This window comes from Paroedura picta, chromosome 9, assembly GCF_049243985.1.
Source record: "Paroedura picta isolate Pp20150507F chromosome 9, Ppicta_v3.0, whole genome shotgun sequence".
NCBI lineage: Eukaryota > Metazoa > Chordata > Lepidosauria > Squamata > Gekkonidae > Paroedura > Paroedura picta.
Window position 1 is genome coordinate 45,094,242 of NC_135377.1, and position 11,150 is coordinate 45,105,391.

Genomic DNA, 11,150 nt, shown 5'->3' on the forward strand with positions numbered 1-11,150 from the left:
CAAGTTCCCATGGAAGGGGACTGGGAAAACAAGTTGAACTAACTGCCCAATCAGGGGTCTGGCAGCCCATTTCTGAAGCCACCCAGTGAACAGTATAACCAGAGATCACTGGTACCATCCACGAGGGATCAGATGCCCACAGCTGAAAGCTGCTGTGTTGTCCACAGAAGATGGCAGTCTGACCACTGAGTTGGATGCTTGGTGGCAGGAGTTGGCCCCTGATGTTTGGAAGAAACTGCCAATCAGTGCCTCCCATGGGCCACAGCAAAGCTGCCACATGGAGCCCTAGCAAAGGAGTGTTTGCATCCCCTCATGTGCAAATGTCAATCACTACAGCCATCCAGGTCAGCATCCCGAGTCCTGCAGATGGAGCAGAGAGGTGTGCAACCTCATCTTGAAACAATGAGCAGGCATGAATGTGGCTACAGTGAATCCCAACGGTGAGGCTGCCACTGAAGTGAATGGATTCTGCTCACCTGCTGCAGTCAAGGTTATTCTGCAATGCCGAACCACAATTGGAGCAGCTCTGCCCACTGCCTCCCCCCCCCTCCCAAGCAGAATCCGGTTTCCTACATCACACCACTTGCTCATAGGCCAGATAAGACTCTTCTAGGCCCAGGGCCTTTTGTTTGACCCTACTGATCTACTATCTTTGCAGCTGTAGGAATGTGGAAGTTTTGAATACCTCACTGAGAATTCTCCTTAGGGTACCTGAGTACTATGAGCCTGTCAGCCCACTTCCCTCCATTCAAAATCTGCATTATACATTCTCCTTGACAGCAAATACATTTCAGGAAATGAAGATAAGACTCATGCATGCCTCTGAGGCACCACAGGACGGTGGCAAAGCAATCACAGCATCACAGCTTAACCAGGAATTTCCCACTGCAGGAGCTATAATCCATTTTGCCCTTATCATTGCCTGAAATTTCCACAGATTTTGGTTTTCTCTGCCCTTTGATAATACACACATTAATATAGGTGGGCATGTCTGTTTCAACCCTCTTCTATTTCTCTGAATTCATGTTCATGGGGGTGGGGGTTGGACCACAAAGTTCCTTTGCATTAGAGCAGTGGTCCCCAACCCCTGGTCCGGAAACCGGTGCTGGTCCGTAGATCAGTTGGACCTGGGCTGCGGCTCCTCCTCATCCTCCTCCCCAGCTGCTGCCTCGGGGGCTGCCCTGCCACTCTGCTGCTGGCTCACCTTTGGTGCTCTCCAGCGGCCGCCATGGCTGGGACTTCCCCTCAGCATGGCGCTGCACAGCTGCTGCTGGCAGCACCCCCCAGCAGGCAGCAGGAAGTCAGGGGCGCCAGTGGGAAAGCCAGTGGAACAGGGGCTCAGCCAGCAGCGATGTCCCTCGACAAAAGGCCCCCCCCCCTGGGCCTCAGTAAAATTTTCAAGCGTTGACCGGTCCCTGGTGATAAAAAGGTTGGGGGCCACTGCATTAGAGGAAGGTGTGATCACATGTACATTGTAGTGTTATGACATTTTCCAGAGCTGATCTCCTTGGCTTTTGAAAGAATTTGGAACCCCTCATGAAGCAGAATGTCTGGTAAACTGCAGAAGTATTTGTGCTATGCGTCTCAATGAGGCTTTGTTAGAAACTGGAGAGGGAAGCACTGCTGCATTCACATTTAGACAAATACTGTACACAGCACAGCATGTTTCCTTGTGCCAGGGCAGATCTATCAGTAATCCTTCCATGAACTTGGATCAGTCACAAAACACAACTGACCTCTCTACTGGAATCTGAGACAAATATTAAGTAAGACGAGTCTTCCTGTTCTCTACAACCCACATACAAACAGAAGAATTGTATTAATTTATCCTTAAGCCATATATTATTAGTTTCAAAAGTAAAAAATACAAATAGTAGTTTTCAACTGTATTTTTCGCTTAACTCATGGGTTCTGTTTCTTAGACCATTGTAATAAATTTTAAACCCTCTTATTGGGAAATCCTGAATGGAGTTATACTCTCCTAAGCCCACTGACTTCAGTGACATAATAGGATATAACTCTGCTTGGGACTCTTCCACAAATGTTAAAGCCCAATAGTCTGCAGCTAGAAATCTGCCCCTTGGATACTCTTCTGTTATCTTTGTAAATTTTGCTTCCTATAACAACACTAATCTCTTGCAGAGTACATAAACACTACTTGGAAAATCATCTCCAACAAGGATTGCCCTCTTCTCTGGAAAACAAAGACAACCAAAGCTTGTTTATGCCTATTAGTTCATTTAAACATATATCAATGTAGAACTGTCCATTCATTAGTACTGAGAATAAATTAAACAGAAGAAGAATTTTATATCCCCTTTTCTCTACCAGAAGGAGTCTCAAAGTGGCTTACAATTTCCTTCCGTTCCTTTCCCCACAACAGCACCCTGTGAGGTAGATGAGACTGAGTGAGCTCTGACAGAACTGCTCTGTGAGAACAGAACTATCTTGGCTGTGATAAGCCCAAGGTCACCCAGCTGGCTGCATGTGGAGGAGCAGCGAATCAAACCCAGCTCACTAGATTAGAAGCTGCCACTCTTAAGCACTACACCAAGCTGGCTCTCAAACACATATATCATATTGGCTAACTTACAACTGGCCTGACAGCCAAGCTCCATCACTCCACACCAGGTTAGTGTAATGTGGAACTAATGTTGCATATTATATGCTACTGTAATAGAATCTGTTCATTTGGTACTTCATTATCCCACCCACTTCAAAGAGCCTAAGGCAGCATACGTGTTTTTCTATTCTTCCATTTTGTCCTCAGAACAACCCGGTGAGGTGGGTTAGGCTGAGACAGAATATCTGGCCCAGGGTCACCCAATAAGCAGGGATCTGAACCTGGGTCTTCTTGGTCCTGGTCCAACACTCTGATCATTACATCACCCTGCTCTCTTCTTGTTATTCTACCGCTATTTCCAGATAAGCAAGATCCTACAAGCCACTGCCAAAACACCTAAGGGAAGTGTGTCTTCTTAAACCCAACCCTGAAATATTGTCTTTCAATTTTCGTTTTACTGTTGTCATAATCATACAATATGCACAGGTTCAGAAACGGAACAGCTGGGCAATTTTGTCATTTTCACTAACAATGAGACACTATCAATGCTGTTCTAAGCCTGTTGATTTAAAAGACAGAAGGATATAACTCTGCTGGGACTCTAATTTGATTTTCATGCTCCTCACCCACCTTTGGGCAACAGGCAACAAATAACTTCAGTTTAGTTTAGAAGGGTCAGGGATTCTGAGGTTGAAAAACCAAACCATATATTTAAATTGTATTTTTAAATGACTCTTTGCCATGAGATGCAGCAGATCATGGTGTGATGGGGTTCCATAAGTACAAGAAGGCATTACATGCCTACATAACTCAGGAACAATAAGAGTAAGAAGTAGCCCACTCTTACATGGAGAAGGATTCCAGAATGTGGGCAGCCTGTTTTGTTCTTGATTCCTGCCCCCTCCATTCATTTCCAGTGCAAAAAGAGTATCTGTATGCAAATAAGCATGTAGGTGTGAATTAATTGTACCTTTGGATGACTCTTCAAGGCAGCCGTTAAGTAACTAGCTATGCATAGGGTAAACAGCCTTATCTTTGCTAGATCACCAATATAATAATGGTAATTATGTGAACATACTGGAAAGTGTGAAATCAAAAGAGAAATAAAAGCATATTGTATTATATAGAAGTATATAAATCACAACAAAATAAAAATGGGTGTTTCTATCTTTGCATTTCTACACAGGCAGAGACTGATCAATCAGACTATTTGAGAATCTGCCAAATAATACATTAAGGAGTAAGGCCCTTGCGTCTGGCCAAGAAGAAAAATATTTGAAAGGTTGGAGTAATGAAGAGTTTTAAATAATCTGGAAGCACTGGAAAAGATGGGGTGTTCAGTCTCCAGAAAGAAGACGCTCATCATGACATAATCCCCTTTGTTCTAAATCTGAAAGTATATTATTCACAACTAAAGCAATGTCTGAGGGAAATTTTCTTTCATTCGTCTTTCCCCCCATTCAACAATACAGCGCTGGCTTAAAAAAAATACAGTCATAAAAGTGATTATTCTATCATCTGGTTGGTTTTAATTACATTTCCTACAACCAGCATAACAGCCACTGTTATAAAGGTGTGATAAGAAGACTGCAGGTTAGAAATTTCTGGAGGCCCCAAGGTTCCACCTCACACTGTGGTGCTGGGGTCAGGAAAGGCGTAGGCAGATTGCCTGGGGAAAACAGGTGTTGCTCCCTTATGCATAACTCTGCACATAAATCCTGGCAGAATCCTGGTTTCTTTCTAAAATGATAACATTACACCCTTATATCCTTCAGTGTTTCTGTTAAGAGGGATTCAGATTAACTGCCTGCTTCATCCTGCTTCCCTGTCCAGAGCCAATAACAAGCACTAGCTCTTCATTAATTCCAAATAACTTAACAGCCACCCTTTGATTTCATTAAAGAGTCCTCATTTCACTCATAAGGATGCTCTGGACATTCCCTTTAGCCGCCTGGACTGTGGGCAGGAGGCCAAGGCCAGGACAACTAATCGGTATGAAGGGGTGGGGGCGAGGGAGCACCGGGCAAGGCTTCTGCGCCTTTCACCACCCTTCGCAGCCACACGCACGCAGTCCACCGGTGGCGGCTCTGGCTGGCAGCGGAGATCGGGTGGAGCCGCGCACCTGTTGGAGCGCCGTCCCGCGGGCCTTTCGCCACAGGGCGCCCAGCCCAGCCGCCTCTGCTGCAGAATGCCCACTTTGCACAGGAGCCGCGCTCCCTCCCTCCCTGCCTTCCTGACGCAGCCCTTGCAGGCGCGGGCTTCAGGGGCTCCGCGCCGAGCAGCACAAGTCCCGCCGCCGCGAGCGCCGCAAGCCAGCCGAGCGCTCCCCCCCCCCCCCCGAGGTACCTGGATGGCCTGGCCGGCGGGGGAGGCAGCTGGGCCCCCGACGAGCTTGCAGTAGAGCTCCCGGCGTGGCGTCCGGCTCTCGTCCTGGCCGCAGGTGGCCGTGGCCCAAACGTGGGCTGTCTCGGCCACGTTGAAGTAGGGCGGGTAGAGGCTGAGCCCCGGCTCCTGCGGCTGGCCCGCCAGAGCCACCTGGGCGCTCTCGCGGCGGCCGCGGCAGCAGCAGCAGCAGCAGCAGAGCGCCAAGACGATGCCCGCCAGAGCGCCAGCGGCTGCCCGGCCGTCCCGGGCCATTCTCCCTCCGCGGCCAAGTCCCCGACGCCGGCAGGCAGGCAGGCAGGCAGGCAGGCAGGAGGCGCTCGGGCCCCTCGGCTCCTCTGCCCGCCTTTGTTTTCCGTCTGCCGCTTGGCCCGAAGGGCACGGCAAGGAGTGGGAGAGGCGGCGGCGGAGGCGGCGAAGACACCCCCTGCTGCTCGGCCGCCAGCCTCGCAGGAGCCAGCCAGAGGCGCGGGCGAGGAGCAGCGAACGGCAGGCCGCGGGAGGGAAAGCGCTGCAGCCGCCCGAGGGTGTGCTCCGCGGGGGGGATATGCGGGGCTGAGCTCCACGGGACACAGGGGCTGGAGGCCAGGTGGTGCCGGCCTCGGCTCTGCCGCTGAGCCCCTGAGGAGGTCCAGCAGCCGGGCCGGGGCGGCGAGGGGGGGAGAAGCCGAGAAAAAATCTAGCAGCCACTGCTGGTGCCTGATCAGAACCTGCCGGGGACACATTTCCGTGCAAGCGTCCCTTGCGCGCACATTCAGTGGGGCTTGGAAACTAACATAAAGTTAAAGCATCGCCTGTTGCAAGTGGACTATAAATGCTTTCGATAAAAATCAAGCAATCGATGTAAATAAAAATTCACAAAAGGCATTCAAAAGTCCACTGGATCTTCCGGCACTATTTTTGACCTATAAGCGAATGTTTATAGTCCAGTAGCACCTTTAAGACCAACAAAGATTTATTCAAGATTTATTCAAGCCCATTGTACAAAATATGCAACAGGCTCCAGGCTCCCTTTCAATACTCCCCCCAACCTGCCAAGGTGGGGTATTGAAAGGGACCACACCTAACAGGTTATTATGACAGCCGCAGAGCTTTCAGAAACAACTACAACATGTGGGTGGGCAGTCCTTTAAAGCAGGGGTAGTCAACCTGTGGTCCTCCAGATGTCCATGGACTACATTTCCCACGAGCCCCTGCCAGCATTTGCTGGCAGGGGCTCATGGGAATTGTAGTCCATGGACATCTGGAGGACCACAGGTTGACTACCCCTGCTTTAAAAGCTTCCAGGCCTTGGCAGGCCAGATCCCAATCCCTCTTCCTGTGTTACGGCTGATTCTGACTGCAACATTTTGAAATTCCAAAGCCTCCAGGCATGGGCGGGGCTCTGTCTGGAGGCTTTGGAATGTTCAATATGCCCTTAAAGGTAAAAGTAAAGGTTTCCCCACGAGCCTCTTGTGGCGCAGAGTGGTAAGGCAGCTGTCTGAAAGCTTTGCCCATGAGGCTGAGAGTTCAATCCCAGCAGCTGGCTCAAGGTTGACTCAGCCTTCCATCCTTCCGAGGTCGGTAAAATGAGTACCCAGCTTGCTGGGGGGTAAACGGTCATGACTGGGGAAGGCACTGGCAAACCACCCTGTATTGAGTCTGCCATGAAAACGCTAGAGGGCGTCACCCCAAGGGTCAGACATGACTCGGTGCTTGCACAGGGGATACCTTTACCTTTAAAGGTTTCCCCTGTGCAAGCACCGGATCATGTCTGACTCTTGAGGTGACGCCCTCCAGCGTTTTCATGGCAGACTCAATACGGGGTGAAATATGCCCTTAGATACACTCAAATATTAAATTATTTATTACATTTGTATATATAATAAGATGTGGTTTTCTGGCAAGGCCACACCTGAGGGATGCTCACTTTTTAGCCTTGCACAGTAGGAGCCAATGTGACAGCATAGCAAAGCTTCCCCTACTGGTCATCTGCTGTAATTTCAGGCATCTCCAAATAGATCAAACACTATCATCAAGTTACCTGGGACCACACATGACTCCTTTCTTCAGAAACAGTGAAATCATTTTGCTTTAATTTCATAAAATTACAACTTTAGGCTTTCCTTGGTGTTCCAGAAAAAAGCCGAACATTTTTATGTTCAGTTCAATGTATGCATTTTGTAGAAATTTAACCTGATATTTCTTTTCTCCAATGAACTGGAGGGAACACATGCCCTGGCAAATAAATTCAAGTCAATAATTGGCATGTAAAAGGAGATTTTGATGGCTTAATGAAACTGTCAACCCAGTGCGCTGCAACGGTGGAAAAGGCAAATGATATTAGGGATTATTAGGAAAGGGACTGAGAATCCCTTTTCTAATGTGTAGCTCTAATGTACGGATGTTTAAATCTATGGGGTGGCCTCATTTGGAATACTGTGTACACTACTGGCCACCGTATCTCCAAGAGGACATTGCAAAGCTGAAAACAGTGCAGAAGAGGTCAGCTAGGATGATGAAGGGGTTGGAGCATCTTCCCTGTGAGGAAAAAGCAGTACAGTCTGGGACTTTTGTCTAGAAAAGAGATGACTAAGGTGGAGGATGATAGAGGCTTATAAAATTATGCATGAGGAAGAGAGAGTTGACAAAGAGAAATTTTTCTCCCCCTCCCAAAATAGTAGAACTCATTGACATTCAATGACACTGAAGGGCAGTAAATTCAAGATGGACAATTGGAAACATGACTTTACAAAGGCAGTGATTAGAATGCAGAATTCACTGCTGGAGGATGTAGTGATGGCCACAGGAATAAAGAACTTTACAAAGGTATTAGATTCATGGAGGGTAAGTCTATCAATGGCTACTAGCCATGTTGTCTGAGGGTTACCCCCACATGCAGAGGTACTTATCCTCTGAATCCCAAAGCCAGGGGACAATATCAGGGGACGGTCTCAGCCCCTGTACCCTGTTGTTGCCTGTCCAGAGGAACTGGCTTGCCACTTTGTGAGAAAGGATGCTGGTCTAGAAGGGCTATTCGTTTGATCCAGGAGGAGTCTTCTTAGGTTGTTATATGAGAAATTAAAACGCATTACAATTTTTCTGAAAATAATTTCATTTTCTTACAATACTATAAATAGTTTGTGTTTGTAATTACCATGAGTAACAGATTTCTTGATGATTAAAGTATATTTTGCTTGCTCTAAATAACATTAATACTCTATAAATATATAGAGACCAGTGAGACTTCTCTAAATTATTTCTCAGCAACTGCAAATAGGGATGATGGGGCTGCCAAATCTTAGTTCAGCACTTCCTCAAGGTTATGGGTGAGTCAAGTGAGAGTGTTATCTTACAATTTGCTGCCAACACCTTCTTTAGAAGATTTTGACGAGCAGAAGAAATACAGAAATGCAGATCACAGCTGAAACAAAATAGCTTGCTTGTGTGGGGGCCTGTTAATCCCACAAAATACATTCAAAAAAGTTGCATCAGTTCCCTTCTTTACTGTCAAAAATTATTGTGCACATCACATGACAGCTTTACAGGAATGAAATAATAACAATTAAACTGACAAGGAAGAAAAGAAAAGCCTATTTTGGATTATGATGAAGTCATCCATTCAGTCGTGTCTGACCCTTGGCAATTCTATAGGAAAGTTTCCGCCATGTGTCTCTGTCAATGACCGCTTCTTATAGTTGGTTCATGGTCATCCCTGTATCGGCGTTGATTATGTTGAGCCAGCGGATGTTGAGCCAGCTGACCATGCTGAGCATTAATGATTTTTCGAACGAGTCTGATCTCATGATGTGTACAAAGTAAGTGAGCTTTAGCCGTAATATCTTGCCTTCTAATGACATTGTTGATTTGCTCCTCTCTAAAACTATCTTGTTGGTAACTTCAGCTGTCCATGGTATTCGCATGACACCATAATTCGAAAGCATCTCCTCCTGTCTTCCTTCTCGGGGTCCAGCATTCGCATCCATAGGTTGTTATGAGGAAGACAATGGCGTTGACCAGGCGGCACTTTGTATTAAGGCTGATATCCTTATCTTTCCATATTTGGTTCATGCCTAACATTGCGTTTCGGCCGGGTGTTATTCACCGTTTGATTTCACGGCTGCATCCACCACTTCGAGTGATCATAGAGCCAAGAAAGATGAAATCATCAATACAGTTAATGTTCTCATTGTCAATCGTGACTTTGGTGCTACTTGCAGTAGTTGTCATGATCTTGGTCTTTTTGATATTTAGGTATAGTCCCATCTTTTCACTTTCTTCTTTTAGTCTCTTTATCAGGGTCTTCGGATCACACTCTGATTCTGACAAAGGATGAACGAAATAGAAGGGCCAGTTCACATGGCCGGTGCTAACAGATGGCCACCTTCTTTTCCTCCCTGCACCCCAATACAATTGTGCTTAACCAGGCGCATGTTGAATAGGGTCAATCCATGCTGAAACATTTGGCATACTGCGCAAAATGGCAGGTGGTTTAAATTAAGATGCAGCGGTGCAATTGACAACAACCAGAAAGAAGTCACAAACTTTTAGGCCTGATATGAATACAAGGGCAACCAAAAATGGGGGAACGCAAAGAACCCTGCACGACAAAGGTAACCTAAAAGATTGAGACAAAAAGATTAAACTAGAATATGGCTAAGCACACCATACTAATATAAAGAACACCATATATATTTAACCAGGACAGAATGCTGCAGCAGAAATAGCACAGGCACCACCACAGCAGCACCTGGCAACATTGGCAGGGCACATTTCCTCCCTCTTCAGCTGCAATGTAACTTTCACCTTAGGACGATGACTAGCAGTTTCTGCAGTTATGATGCAGCTGGTTGTCACCGCACAGAATTGCTCTGCCTGAAAGCTTGCATCGGTCTGAAGCTTATAACTGATGCTATAGGTCTGTGAGAGCAGTAAGAGCAGAAATAAGGCCTCACATATTATGGTGCCCCACGTCACCAAGCAATGAAAAGCTCTAGGGCCAACTGATGATCTTTGGACAAAAGAGAAGTGGAGGGTGTTTGCAGATTTTGCTTTATTTACAAAGACATAGGTACAGCACAGCAGGAGTTGCAGGGGCAGTCCTGCCAGGCAATAGAGCCACTACCCCTCTGATCACTATGGAGGGGTATCTACAGTCTGCCTTATACAGACTCACTCGCAATGATCAGTGGCCAATGCTGTGTTTTTAATGCAATATGCAAGAGAATGCCTTTACAGATGATTCCAATATATAAATGTAATAATATTGTAATACATTAACACTACTCTTATAATAACATGGTGTGCTCACTTTCCATTAATTTTCTTTTAATTATTGATTCCAGATGCTTGCAATTGTTTTCGGCAAAGCTGCCTGCATTCTGATCATCCTGCTGCAATTCTTGTGAGATTCCTTTGCTTTGTCAGTTGCATTGCTGTGTTCAGTTCAGATCTAAATTTGGTGCTCTATGGCACAGAGCATGAACAATTGGGATATCCAAAGGCCCAGTTTCCTGCACTGCATTTCAGAGTACATGGAATAAAATAGCAAAGCTGAGGTCTTTCTCAAATCTAAGTGATCTGTTTAGAAATCTGCATGACTCATTTGTGGAGCCTGTTCAATTGAAGCTCCAGGTAGATTGCTCTTTAGAAACTGCTATCCATACAGCCAAATTTATGCTGACAGATTCTTGTAAGTAGATACTGCTAGGTAATCTGGGGATTTTAAAAGTAGGGAACAGCAGCTATGACTCACTTGTTCCAAGTTCTACTGCTATAACACTGTCCGCTTCTATCTTGCCAAACAAATACCTGGGGGGAAACTGATGTTCAGTCTCTTGAACTGACATCCTGTTTTTGTTATGAGCAGCTTGCAGTGTTCTTTCTCTTCAATGCTTAGGTCAAGGAAGGTGGTTTTTAATGCACTTTTTGCCACAGCACACCAAACAGCAATCTTAAGCTCAACTTGGAATTACATACTGGTATCTTCTGAACAAATGCACCTAATTGCAGAGTATCAGGATGAGGTTTTCACAATGACAAAATATCCTCCACTGAATGTAATATCTGATAGCTATAAAAATGCATTTGCTGGTGTGCCAAGATATAAAAATAAGCACAAGCTAAAGCTATTATTTATAACATTTATCTCACCTTTCTGGGTCATCAAGGCAGCTAATAGTTAAAATAGCATAATAAAATACATCATAAAACCAATTAAACAGAG

General features: G+C 46.0%; 1 protein-coding gene across 1 annotated transcript in view; it reads right to left on the reverse strand.

The window, feature by feature from the left end:
- Positions 1 to 5,491, reverse strand: part of LAMA3 (laminin subunit alpha 3) — a 125,306-nt gene extending 119,815 nt beyond the window's left edge. Inside the window, exon 1 of the mRNA XM_077352595.1 lies at positions 4,910 to 5,491. Coding sequence (XP_077208710.1) covers positions 4,910 to 5,200 — 291 coding nt within the window. The 5' untranslated portion in view covers positions 5,201 to 5,491. The remainder of the gene's footprint in view (positions 1 to 4,909) is intronic.
- Between the last annotated feature and the right edge of the window lie 5,659 nt (positions 5,492 to 11,150).